At 26.5% G+C, this 14787-nt stretch overlaps 1 protein-coding gene across 1 annotated transcript; it reads right to left on the minus strand.

Annotated features, from left to right (window-relative positions):
- Window positions 1-3253: 3253 nt before the first annotated feature.
- Window positions 3254-5888, minus strand: LOC101506657 (CBL-interacting serine/threonine-protein kinase 12-like). The gene is made up of 2 exons (XM_073369329.1): window positions 4192-5888; window positions 3254-3724 (listed from the first exon to the last, which is right to left on the minus strand). The coding sequence occupies exon 1, from the start codon at window positions 5722-5724 to the stop codon at window positions 4213-4215; it is 1512 nt and encodes a 503-aa protein (XP_073225430.1). The 5' UTR covers window positions 5725-5888; the 3' UTR covers window positions 3254-3724; window positions 4192-4212.
- Between the last annotated feature and the right edge of the window lie 8899 nt (window positions 5889-14787).

Below are 14787 nucleotides of genomic sequence, written 5' to 3' on the forward strand. Positions count from 1 at the left end.
GTAGTATCTAAAGATATGGAGGAATATGTCACCAAATAAAAAAAAAAAGATACGGAGGAGTAAAATAATATTTTCCAGATAACATTAAAATTGTTTTGGCATATGGAGTGCAAGATTAGTTTATCGTGAAATGCTTGTGATAAGTGTAAGGGATTTTAATTTATGACTTTGAAAATTATTGTGCAGCGAATCCTGGAAGGACAGGCTTGACTTAAGATTAGCTTATCTTCTTATAAAGTTCCATTTTGATTTGTCCTTTTATTATAACCACTTATCATCCACAATTAAAGTTTGTTTACCTAACACCTCTTTTGCTTTTAATATTCCAATAATACCTCATATACTCACTTAAACGAATGATGTCAACAATAATCATCTCTCTCTTTCCTTCTCTTTAATATTCTAATAACACTCTTTTTCCAAACATAGTCTTGTAAAGGATTTTGGAATACTTACGTAAATTCTTTAAATTATTTTCACCTCCTTATAATAATATCTAAAAACTATATTATAAAGAGATAAAATAAATTTTTAAATTCTACTTCAATTAAAAAATATTATATTGTTAGGTCGACTATCGTGTTCCGATTTTAAATTCAAAAATTTACAATTTTGTATGTGAATTTGTTATTATCGTTCCGTTCAGCTATATACAGCAATAAAAAATATTAAAAATAATTTGAAAAATTTATCTAACTTCCCAAATAACACATATTTAATTTTAGTGTTTTCACTAGTTTATTGTATTTTTTATAATATTATTATTATTATTATTATTATATAGATTTTTTAAGATGTTACAAGTAACATTTTAGTTTATAATTTATATTATATATTTTTTCCTCATTTTTATTCTCAATATCGATTAAAAATATATTTTTACGGTTTTTTTATATCTATTGTATATTTATCTACTATCAACTATCTTATTTATAATTCACTATATTTTTAAACATATAGTATATATTAATGTTTTTAAAATTATATAATAGAATAAATAAAGAGGATGAAAATGAAGATAATTTATTTTTTTAATTAAGAGCTTCATCTCGTCCCTCGTTTCACTTTTGTTTTTCCTTTTTCCTGTGGTAAGGTCAGTTCCCTCAAATTCTAGTGTTTTTTATAATCTACTTTATTAGCTTTAGAAAAGAATTATCCCCTTTTGCCTGGCTTGTATAGAATTTTATATGGAAACGGAAAAACGAATAACATTTCAATTACAAAATTTTAAGATTTTTAAAATTAAAAATAAAATAATATGATATTATCATCATGCATCTTTTTATTTTATTTTAATATTCTATCATTTAACCAATATAAAAAAAAACTAATTATCAATTATTTCAAATCCTCTATTGAAATTTATTTATATTTTGTCAAATATAACTTTTACTATTTACTTTATATTAGTAAGAGATTTCAGTCAAATGGAGAAATAAACAATAAAAGGTATAACAATAATATTACTCACTGTGGAAGAAAATATATTATTAATATTATTGCTATAAAATTAGTAATATTACCTAAAGTATAAAATAATGATAATAATAATAAAAATAATACCTCAAATGGAGAATTTTTTTTGTCTTCCATTGAAATATTCCTTTTGTTCTATATATTCTAATATTATTTGTCCACACTTCCTCTCATTTATGGATTTGACTTCTTTAAAATAAATAAATCACTTGTTATTATTATAATCATTCATACATAATTTAATCATACATGTGAATGTGAATGTAATAAGAGACATATAAGGTCTAACGCCTGAGTGCAAAAATCCTCCTTGTGATAAATAAAATATCAAATTAAACCATGATAAATTTTTTGACAAGAAAATAAAATATTAAATCATATATGATTTATAGTTTTTTTAAGATTTTTCTGAGACAACAATCAATATTAATAATTAATATTGTTGGTATTTTGTGAAAAAACAAATATCTAACTCACAATCTTGTTATTATTACAGCCATCAAATGGACTGGGAACCCCTAACTTTATGGATGGAAAAGTTGAGTGATTTTAGATAGTGTATTAGAGAAGTCAAAAGAAGCTATTGCAATTTGCCAAACATTGATTTTGCTAATAATATGGATAGCTTTTGGAGTTGCAAGTTAGCTGCATTCAAGGAATAAGCAACATTTTTGGGAATTATTCACATGAATGATTGAAAGGCATTGCAAGGGAATGGACCACTTTCTTTTACATTCACAATCACATTCACTTCACGCGATGTTCTGTTGCTTCAAATAATTACTTATAAAGTCCTACTTTGTTTTCATTGTTGCTTCCATACTTATAATAAATTCATTCGTCTTCTCATTGTTAACCAAATTTGTAAGGAATTCATTTTGGATTGTATAAAATTTGGACAGCAACCGTTGTCGTAGTAGTTGAAAATTGAGTATTTATTTTAACTATAAAATGTAAATAAAATATAGAACATTCAACATATAAAATTAAGATATCAATATAATTTTTTTTAAATTAAAATATAGAATAAAAAAAATTAGAATCCTACCTAATTGATATGCAGCCCTGCAACTAATATACATTTTGCTCTAATAATAATAAAAAAAATTAACAGACAGTTTAATAAATTATAGGTCCGTTTGTTAAGGCTTTTTTTCGATCACTTTTAAAAGTTTTCATTCGTTTTACTACAGTTTTTCAAAAAAAATAAAAATCCAAAAATAATCTAAAAATTGTTTAAAATAAAAAACTTTGTTTTTCAAAATAAATCATTTTTTATAACTGATTTTAAAAATTAAAAAAAAAATGATTTTCAGTGCAATAAAGAAACAAAATAGTTTATGTTTTTCTTAAAAATCTCTAAAAATAATTTTTAAATTATTGAATAGTAAAATATTTATAAAAAAAATCTATAACAAACTGACCCAATATCTCACCAATGATAAATATTTTTTGACCGATTGGAGCATTGTTATATTACAACAATCAAACAGTAATAAAATGATTACATTTCAATGTTAGACAACAAAAAATTTCAATCACAGCTCAATTTTCAAAATAAATTGATTGTTCATTTGTATGAAACAATGGCTTATATAGTGTATGCAACTCAATGTTGGATCCGGATTTCCTGTAGTTAGGAAATCTTAAATTCACACAATCAAGCTATTTTGAGTCAGAAAAACGATTCCATAGTTGACAGTTAAACTTCAAGATCTAAACCTTTAAAATTTCTCAAGGCAATTTAAATCAAAATGAATATGTTGACAACTTGAGATAACCCACAATTTCTCAGCCTTAAAACTGAACTTTATTCTTGAAAATAGTTACTTTGTAAGAATTAAACAACAATCCACAAATATAACCAACTACCTATGTATATAACCAAACCAGGTTTTGATCTATTTCATGGGCTAATTCCACAGAAAACCAATACTTGAAAAATTGTCTGAAATTACAAGGGTGACTAATGTCGGTTCTCAGACATAGAAGTTTAAGATCCTCCTTATCGGAACGTCTGATATAGTGACTTAATCAATGTCAACTCAACAAAAACAAGAGAAAACAAATTACGACTTTAAAACTTAGTTCATATTGCTTTCTTTTATTTTTTGTCAAAACAAACACTGCAATTAGGTCATCATCTCAATCGTGAGGGCCAAGAAGACTGTGAGTTTCTGCTTCTAAAAGGCGGCGTCAATCATCGTTGATATTGAGTAATTTTCAGGAACCGGTCCAAGGTGGTCCACTGTAGAAATATGAAGCAGGGAGACATGAATCACATATTAAACTGGTAGTACACAAGAAGAGACCTCTATTATTGTTCCCATATAGCCTTAAAGATTTTTTCCTCCATCAATCTCAAACTTCTAAAATTAATATGTACTATGTAGCAAGCACTAAAACAAAAAACATTTGTAATGCTTCATGCACTAGCACTAAACTGTTTTTGCTATTTTCTCACTACTTGCTATGCTCTAAGAAGCAAAAGTAATATACAAATACGGAACAATACACCAAAGAAAAACATAGAAAAATATCCTCCATTATTAGCTAAATTTCAATTAGCCTTTCTTTGTATAGGAATTGGATTTGGACATACAAAATACATTAGCATCTAATGCTCAAGTCAAGGAGCAAATCTAAAAGGAGGACCATCATGATGGAACAAAAAAATTATCATACACAATCTATAAAGAACAAACATAAAAGAACCTTAATTTTCTCTTCTCTATCTCACTCTTCAGGTAAATAATGTGGAGATTCATCAATATCCGAAGTTATGCTGTGATGAACTGGTTCAGAAAGCACACGTAGTAAAGTCGGTTCGGTACGTGGTGACAATGCTGAAGAAGTTGCTGATTCCTCTGCCATCAAATTCTGCAATCCAGGTTTCAATTCGTCGTTACAGAACCTCTCGTATTCAGCTCTGTCCCCTCCTTTTTTCTTCACCTCAACAACAACCAAAGAAGGTGTAAGTTCAAATATCTCAGCAGCAATAGTCAATGGTCCTGTCACACCTTCTCTTGTACCTTCCAAACTCACCCTACAATCCTTCTTCCTCACAGAAAAACTAACCAACTGAGCTATCTCTTCCAGTTTGTTGATGATCTTGGAAACCGGCGCAGCTGTCACAAACCTATTCTCGTCGCCTTTTTCCTCAAAAAGTCCAGAAAGATCAAAACCAGGTGAGAATGAAATAATGTCAAAAGCATTCAAACTAGCAGGTCTAGGCAAAGGAGCATTCCTCCTTCTAGTCTCAAACTCAGAATCCGATTCCGAAACCGAGTAATCAGAAAAAGATGCTATAGAAGCTGTATCATCTTCATTGTCAATAAAATTATTATTATCATCAACACTACAAAGCCTATCATCCTCAACATAAAACTTAATTTGTTTGAAGCCTTTTTTAAACCACCTATTCTCCATGATTTCAGGAATAGCAATCCTAGTTTCAGGCTTTGTATCAAGAAGCTTAATGAGAAGTTTAGACAAATCAGGTGAAAACCACCTGGGACACCTAAACTCGCCTTTATAAATCTTCTTATACATTGCCATAACATTTTGATCATGAAAAGGTAAATAACCAGCCATCAAAACAAACAAAACAACACCACAAGACCAAAGATCAACTTTAGCACCATCATAACCTTTCCTAGCCAAAACCTCAGGAGCAACATAAGCAGGTGTGCCACAAAAAGTATGAAACAAACCATCTTGTCGAATTTGATCAGAAACAGCACTTAAACCAAAATCAGATACTTTTAAATTACCATTCTCATCAAGCAACAAATTTTCAGGCTTTAGATCTCTATGGTAAACCCCTCTAGCATGACAAAAACCAACGGCTGAGATCAATTGTTGAAAATACTTTCTAGCAACCTCTTCTTTCAATCTACCCTTTGCAACCTTATTGAAAAGTTCACCCCCACGAACATATTCCATTACAAAATAGATCTTTGTTTTTGTAGCCATTACCTCAAACAGTTGGACGATGTTAGGGTGACGAACACGGCGAAGAATTGAGATCTCGCGTTTTATGTGTGCAACCAAACCACCCTTTAGGATTTTCTCTTTGTCGATTACTTTTATAGCTACACCTTCACCGGTTTTGATGTTTCTAGCGTAGTAAACCTTCGCAAAGGTTCCATGGCCAAGGAGCTTCCCAATTTCGAATCGACCAAGTAAAAGACTCGATGTTTCTTTCTTTGATGGTGTTTTTGCCTTTTGAGAAAGCACGTCCGCCATCGATGAATGAAAAAACGAAAATGGAGGTGTTTTGTTTTGTTTTGGTTGATGGAGGAGAAGGGTGTGGTTTTAATTGGTTTGATGTTTTCTATGTAAGAGAGAGTGTCTCTTTTGTTTTTGTGCTTAAACAAATTCTCATGTACATTTGGCTCATATTAAGAGAGAGAATGTGTAACATAGATGCTTTTATAAGGTATAGTATATGCCACCATTAACTTTTTTCTATTTTTTATTTATTACTACAGATTCTTACTCGTTTTTATTTTTATAATTACTTAGTAGATGCCACGTAACCATCGCTCTTGTTCCCTTTTCAATTTACTTGATTTTTTTCTCTAATTGTTTTATTTTCTTGCCGTTGCTGACGTGAAGCTTGCGAGTCGCAACCATCCATTCATTCATTTTCGCATAATGGAATTATTATTATTAATATTAACCACCTGGCATATATATAGCTTGGAGGACAAAAAAGTAGTAATTGAATTCAATTTGCCTGCATTATAAGATTCTCCAATCATGAGTTACGAATCCAGTTGTCGCTACTCAATTGTGTTTATTACGCTTTTAAATTTGTCCCAATGGATCCGTAAAATATCGCATACACCTTTATGCTTTGTTTGGTGTCAAAAACAAAAGTAGAGGAAAGGAAACGAAGGGAGAACAAGAGAAAAGTAATACAAAATCGAATAAATTAGATTGGTAAACTATTTTTTATTTACAGACTAACTTCAACATCTTATAGGAAAAAATCATTATTATAAATGTGTGCAAAATTTATTGCTTACAGATGCAATTATTTATGAAACCAAAAAAATGTACGATTACTTATTTAAACTAGGGTATTATTGTAACTTGGATTAATTATATCATTTTTCAAGCTTTTCTTCACAAATTGGCTAGAAAAGTTTTTGTCTCGGGAACTGTGAATTTTTTTCATTTCCCTTGTTTGTCAATGCTATTCAAGACGAGAAGTAATTTAGAAGCATGTGTTTCATTCTATTCCTTTGTTTTATCTTCTGGTAATAGTTGGTTCAAACACAGTGTTAATTTTGATGAAAATAGGTTAAATAAGAAAGTATAAAATCCATAAAATATGAGATGTAGATTTTCAATAAAAGAATATGAATAAATTATATACAATTAATTAAAATTAATCACGTATATTCTATTAACTATATTAAATTTAAAATTTTATATTTTATATTTTATATTTTTTTTTATGAAATACGTGTAGATGCTTTTAATTAATTGTAGGTAATTTATTTGTAATTTTTCAGAAACAACCTACAATTTATTTTCATAAAAGTATGAAATTTCATTGACTAGATTTTAATTGATTATAGACAGAGTAATAGTCGTAAGTATTATATAGTATTCGTAGTATTCTTGCTTATTTCGTGAAATATTTATCTTAATAATAAATATTTTTTCAAGTAAAATGTAAGAATAATTATTAAACTAAAATGTAAGAATAATTAAATATTTTGTGAATTGTAGGATCTATTTTGAGTATGATAAATCAAGTTATCCCATAAGTAAATTTCATCAAAGTTAGACTTAATAATACATTATTAAGATATCATTTTATTTATTATTTGAACTATCACCTACCTTACCGTGTATGTCTCAAATAGTTCATAACTTCCTAAGCTCCAAATCAAGAAAGCGAAAGAGTTCAATGCAATGTAGGTTCGACCTAAAATATTTCAAATAATTTAAAGTAGCATTTTTTTTTTCAAATTGCATGGAACTTCATACAAATGTATTAATTTTCAATGAGAAATTATTTTGAATTGTTTTTTTTTTTTATGAATTACCGTAATTGTGGTAATAGACATTTCACAACTATGACTATTTGGACTGACTATAAAATTATTGAATACAAATTTCATTTAAATGGTTAAACAAGAATACTAATCGTTGATATAAATTGTTATTGAAATATTCTTGTTTTTTTATTTAAAAAAATAATATTCTAGTTTAGATTTGGGAACACTCACACAGAGAACATGAACTTCATCTATTCAACACACATGTGTCTATTGCTGCTGAGGTGTAGCATGTTGCATATGCAAGTAAACTTAAAGTCGGTTTGAAAATTTCAAATGAAGTAGCTCCCTATTTTTTGGGATCTAGAAACACACGTACATCTTAGAATGTTAATAAGTGTGATTCTCTCACGTTTGATACAGAAAATGTGAATGCTCTTAGCTGTTCGCCAGGTGGAATTTAACTAGTCCATTCAAAAAAAACTGAAGCCGTGAAATGTATTCGGGTCAAATGTGTAATTGTACTCAATTTATAAAAGTATTTTATTAAAAACACATCTCCTTAACTGTATGCTGTATAGGCAGTGACGTCTTTCAAAGAATATTTCATACATCCTTCTCTACTACACTTAACGTGTCTAAATATACTGTTAGATTTGTTGTAAGAAAAAAGAATCGTAGATAATGGCCTTCGTGTGTGTATATATATATTTTGTTTCAAGAGATACAGTAAATATCAAATTCGAATATAGAATATAACATTCAACAAATTTTGATAATATTTATATTTTTTAGTTAAATTATAATTTAATTAAGGCTATTTTTTTTTTTTAAATATGTATGGGATATTCATAAGTACTAATCCTTCATATTTGATAAATAAAATTTAAATATATTTTTAATTTTTTTATTTAAACTAAATTTTAATTCTTTAATTTTTAAATACATATTTGGTTGAGTGGTGAAAAACTGTCATCAACAGTAAATTTAAAATGATCTCAATGTGATTTTTAGATGCTACAGTATATATTTTTAATTCAGTTTACCACGATTTTTGGTGTTTTCTAACCACATACTAAATCTAGGATTTTCTTCTCTATTTAAAAAGAAAAATTAACCGAAGTTCATCTTATGCTCTATATATATATTTTCAAAGATGAGGGAATTCCAAAGTTGTGGGAAAGTGGACAATTTAAGATGAAAAGACAAAATTGTATAGTTTACCCAAAAAGAAAGTGCAACGTGAGAGCATACTAGCTAGTAGCTAGTATCAGTTGTCTTCATGGGTAACAAACAAGAGTAGTTGATTGGTGGGTAGAGATGGTAGGTGCACTACTCAAACGACTAATATAGATAACGAATTAAATGGATCCACGCCATCACTCACATCACAATGAAAAATACACTTATATTATATTATATCAACTTTTTCGGTTATAAAATAAAAAATATTTTCAATTTAACGTATATATCGACCTCTTACTATATCTAAAAAAAATTATTCACTTGATCGCAGGCACAATATGCAATTTAATATTTTAATTACAATGTAAGATAATTTGGTGTAGAATTTAAAAAAATGATATTAATATAAAAATCCTATTTTAAAAATGTCCAAAGTCAGGTTAGAACATTCAATATACATGTGTTATATTTTTAATGTATTCTCTCAGTTATAAATATAAATTAAAATTAAAATATATTTAATTAATTTAAATTTTGAATCTAATATAAACATTTATAACAGAAATAAGTTCACATGTCATTTTAACGTCAAATACTAATAATAACAATATTATATTAAGGGTGGAGACTCAACTTTCATTTTTTTTTTTGTTAGTTGAGATTTTCATTATCCACTTTTAAATTCATCTCAATCACTAATTAATTTGACTTCATATTTTTTAATGGCAGATATTAGCATGTTTTTCGTGTTACATAAATATTTTTATGACATGGAATTTGACACATTGTATATTTTATTCTCTGCTCGAGTATTAATTTGTAATTCTCGCACCTTGAGCTCCATGTTTATAGCACTCATTAATTTGTATACACTATTGAGATAAGGTGTAAAAGATTGTATGTCCAAATAAATCAGCTAAAAGATTGTATGTCCAAATAAAAGATTGTTATATATTAGTAGTGAAATATTATATGTTTGTTAAAGTACGTGGCTGAAATTAAACAAAATAATTAAGTTCAAAATAAAAACCATGACCGATCATGAAGGTCAATAAATAATACTTAAATCCTATCACAATGCAAAGTCGGTCAAGTTGTTGAGATTAGCAACTTTGAAAGTCAACTTTATGGTCGGTGACGATGAAGTGATCACACGCAATAATAATAATAATAATAATAATAATACAAGAATTTATTAGGACTTCAATTTTCGCTGAAGAGACTTGAATGCGATTTTGTGAATATGCACCCTTATGTCCTGCAAACATTTAAATAAATACTAGTATCTTGAATAAAATTAACAATAACTTCAAAATCATGACATGCATGTGAAAACGTCGTTGATAGTTATCCATGGAAACATCAACAGAAAACGTGGTGAAACCAAAAACATGCATTAAAAAATTCAAGCATAAGGTACAAATAATTATTTTCTTTTAAGAAAATCATACTAATACTTAAAATGGTGATCTCTGGAAACATTTTTTTTAATTGACGAGGATTGCACAAGCAATGGAGTATATAATTTAATTCGACATAATTTGAAAGTAAAAGAAAAATTTAGTAAAACTAAAGTTTATACGGTAGAATTGTTTTCTTAACTTATAAATTAATGATATTTTTTTAATCAAATAATTATTTGTAAAATATTGTATTTTAAGTAAAATTATTTCATAGAAAAAATATTTTACTATTTATAAGTATTTTATTAAATATTTATATTTAAAAAAATTCAACATCCATTTTTATTAAATGTTATTTTACTGAAATTTTTTATGAATATTTATTTATTATAATTTTTTAATTAATATTAGATAACAACTCATTTAATTATTGATTCAAATATCAAAGTGCAAGTACGGGTTGAATTAACACATGAAAGGTAAAAATCCTCAAATGTAATTTAACTTGTAAAGGTATATATATTTTGAGTGTCTCTATTTTATTAACACAAGTAGGAAGACCAAGGCTAGCTCGAAAGTCTCTCTATTTGTGCTTATTTTGAATCATCATTATTTATATGATTAATTATTTGAAAGTCTCATTGATTCTAAAGACTTCGTCTAAATAATCTGTAGCTATAGATGTGAGATTTTTCAAGCATTATATGAGAATCCTGTTAGGGTGTGGATTGAAAGTCTAAGTCGGTAAAGTAAGGACTTTAGGTTTTATATTTCTTTTATCGTGTGAATTTAATTAGGCTTTAAAGTTTCCTTTGCTATGAATTATAGAATATATATAAAATGAGATATAAAGCACCACAAGAATACGATAGAATAGTGATAAATAGAGCGGTACATGGTTGGTTTTTAAAAAAAATTAAATTATATTTATTTTAAAATCAATATATGAATTTAGATTTATAATCAAATTTATTATTTTGTTTGAAAACGATTATAAAACCAATTGAAAAATTGGTTATCGTTAAATAACTTGTTTCTAATTAAGTAACCGGCTTCGAAAAATTTAATTTTAAAATTAATTTTTTTTTTCAAAACCGGTTAAAATTTAATTATTTTTTAATATTTTATTTAAATAATTTATTCATAGTTTAAAAATTGGTTATTTAAAAAAAATCAATTTTTTTGATAAGTTTTCTTAAAAATTTTCTCACCAAATTTTTTGAGAAAAAATTCGATTAAAAATTTTTCTGAGAAAAAAATAATAATTTTTTTCCTATATTTTTTCAAAAAAAAAAATTAAAAATTTTTCAAGAAAAAAAAAACTCAAAACTAACAAAATAATAGAGGTCTATGAGCCTCATCCTTTAAGCCCACAAAAAATAATGAAATAATGAGTCGGGACTTTAAAAAAATTATTTTAATAGGGGACCTAATATTAGGAGTTTAGTAAAAAAAAATTAAATGAGGCTTTGGAGTTTGAGGTTTTTTTGACAGCTCTAGTAATAAGCAATTGATTAAATGAAGTAAGTAATATCTCAATGAAGTTAGTAATAAATTGTCGAAAAACGCTGCCAAAAGGTGCAATGTCGATGGGGTGATGGCAAAATCAGAATCGGTTTAGAGTTTTGGGGATTTAGGATTTCTAGGGGTTGAGTGGATAACAACCGGATAAAAACCAAATCCAAAATATAAAACATAAGTGGGTATTCAACCGGTTCATAAATAAACCGGATTATAACCATACGATTTTAACCGGATATTTAAGATGAATTTGGATTCGATTTTGAATTTGGGCCTTATAACAAGATTTTTTGCACAACCCTAGTGATAAGTGTTTAATTTATCATATATTTGATATTTGTTAAAATACTTATTACCTTAATTTGATAGAAAACATGTTATTTTACTCTAATCCTTGTAAATATTTAGTTATTCATGTTTGAGATATAAGAAATGATAATATGCTGTATATTTATTTGTATTATTAGGTAAAATGAAAGTAAGTATTTAAAGAGAGGAGCAACCAAGATCATTTGAGTCAAGATTTGATGAAGGCAAATAGAAGTAGTTGAGCAAGCACTCTTTTGGTTAAGCGAATTCAAGGCAGTGAGTATGTTAAATTTTGCAAAGCTAATCTCAATAAGCAAATGATAATCTTGTTGAGCAAAATTAAAGACGATTTCACAATTGGAATTTGTTTCACCATAAAGTATACTCACTCGCTAAACGAATTAAATGTTCTCTAAACGAAATGTCAATTATTAAAAAACTATTTAAAGTTGAAGCATATGTTATTTAAAAAGAATTGGAGAGAGAGAGATAAAAATCATTAGAGAAAAAGGTGGGAAACCATAATTGAATACCAATTTCTCCTCTTTTCATCTTGATCTTGTTACTAGTAAATTCAAAATCTGGAGTTGGTTTGGGAGATTTGGCGAAGGAACCAATTCTCATATTACACCAGCTCAATTGCACATGTTATCATTATTTATGCATTCTTCCCACTATGATTTGAACCATTGGACAGAAACTAGCACTCATTTTCTGAACAACAAAATCTACAAGCTACACTTGCCACATGCATATGCATGTATCAAAACATGACAAAAACACTTATCCAACAAAACACATATTGTACACTACATAAAACAAACCTATTATGCAGATAAAAATCACAATTATCTCATGAAGCATTTAGAACACAATTAATAAAAAAGACTATAATTTAGATATAAAATCATAAATATATCATATATTATCTCTTATTATCTCCATCAAATATTCCTAAATGTTTTTTAAAATTGTATAACAAGTAACATATCTCATATTGTATTGTATAAAATAAAAATCTCATATTGATATCTCTTTTATTATCTTATAGTAATCAATTAAAATATTTTGATTTTTATATCAAAAAGTAAGAAAAAGTATAATTCAAATAAGATTATTGCAAGTATTATTATTAGCGTTAAAAAAACCTATATCATTTTTGTCAAGACTTCATTTTAGAGTTTGTTTAAAATCTCAATGATTGTTGATCTCATGTTGCCCCTTCTATCCATAATATAGATTTGATTTAAACGCACTTTTGATCCTTTTGATTTATTTAAAATGAATTTTTAACCCTCATTTTTAAAATTGAGGTTTTAGTCTCCTATTATTTAATTCTTGGGATTTTTGGGTCCTGTTGACTTTATATTTAGATACATTTGTGTGTGTTGGATAAAAAATTTCATGTCATTATTTTTCATTATATAATTAATTTTATTTATTTATGTTAAATATTAAAAATCAAATTATTTTATTTATATATTAAAATATATAAATTTAAAATATTTAAAATCATTGATTTTTGTTTAACTTTTTTTAAAATAATTTAAAATATTTATATAAATATTTTAAAAAAATTATCCAACAATATTTTAAAATATTTAGATAAATAATTTAAAATTTCAATTATTTTATTTTTAATATATAAATAAAATAAATAATAAAATTAAGTACAACATTAATGACATGAAAATTATTTTATCGAATTTACAAATATCACTTAAGTGGTGCATCGTTAATGAGACTTTCACATAATAAAAAACAGTGGACATCAAAACAATTCCAAAAATTAGTTAATAGGACAACGAAAAAGTCACTTAATTTTAAAAACAAAGAGACAAAAATTAATTTTTTAACAAAAGAGAAAAATTAAAAATACACTTAAGTTAATAGATTTCTAACATGTGAAAGTGGCTTTGGCTGGGCATTGTTGCTAGTAAAACAATTATTATGGACCATCTATGTTTTCTCAAAGTCAAGTAAACAGAACATCTTTTTTTATAATCATTTTTTGTACATATTTAGATGGGTGCTGAAATAGCCATAGGCTAACAAAATTACGTTTTATAGTTTCAACAAAATTAGGTTGTTATTATAATTTTCACAAACTCAAAATATTTTTAGAAAATTTTTACTAATACTTTTATATTTATACTCTTACTTTTATATTTTATACAAAGTGTTTATTTTACTTTTTTATTTTTATAAAAAAATTATTTTTTCTACTTCACTAAATTCAATTTGAATTTCGAAAAAATAAAGAAAAGAAAATTGAAATACATTTATTTCAAAAAATTTGAATTCGATTTGGTACATAATTGTATTTTAGAAAATTTAAATTTTGTATACTGAATTTTTTTTTTAAATTCCGAAACACATTTATGTAATGGAAAAATTTAAAGTTTTTTTTCTTCAGAATACAAATGTGTTATAGAATATATTTTTTTCTAAAATACAAACATGTACTACAAACCAACATATAATTTGTCGTTTTATCTATAAAAAAGGTAAAATTGGTTTTTTTTTATTGAAATGTAGTTTAGGAGTATAAATTTGGAAGCATTAGTTAAAATTTTCTATTTCTAAACATACATTTAGTGCAACAAAACTCACAATTTACTTAACCAAAAAAACAGGGAAAACAAATTCTACTTAGACAAAACAAATGTGTACATATTGCTAATGTTTATGGCAAAAGCCAAAGATCCTTAAAGAAAGCCACACGTACAATAATATTTTTACTACTAAATAGTAGTCTATGCTTTAGCAAGTAAAAAGGAACGAAAAAAAAAAACATAACACAGTTAAATCAGGTAAAGAGTAGTTGTGTAAACCTTGTCATCCGAAACACATGGAGTTGAGGGATATCTAAATAA

The sequence above is a fragment of the Cicer arietinum genome, chromosome 1 (genome assembly GCF_000331145.2).
Source record: "Cicer arietinum cultivar CDC Frontier isolate Library 1 chromosome 1, Cicar.CDCFrontier_v2.0, whole genome shotgun sequence".
NCBI lineage: Eukaryota > Viridiplantae > Streptophyta > Magnoliopsida > Fabales > Fabaceae > Cicer > Cicer arietinum.

What these genes read in the sequence shown, in the direction of transcription:
- LOC101506657 (XM_073369329.1), bottom strand. Translation starts at nt 5,724, where the DNA reads ATGGCGGACGTGCTTTCTCAAAAGGCAAAAACACCATCAAAGAAAGAA.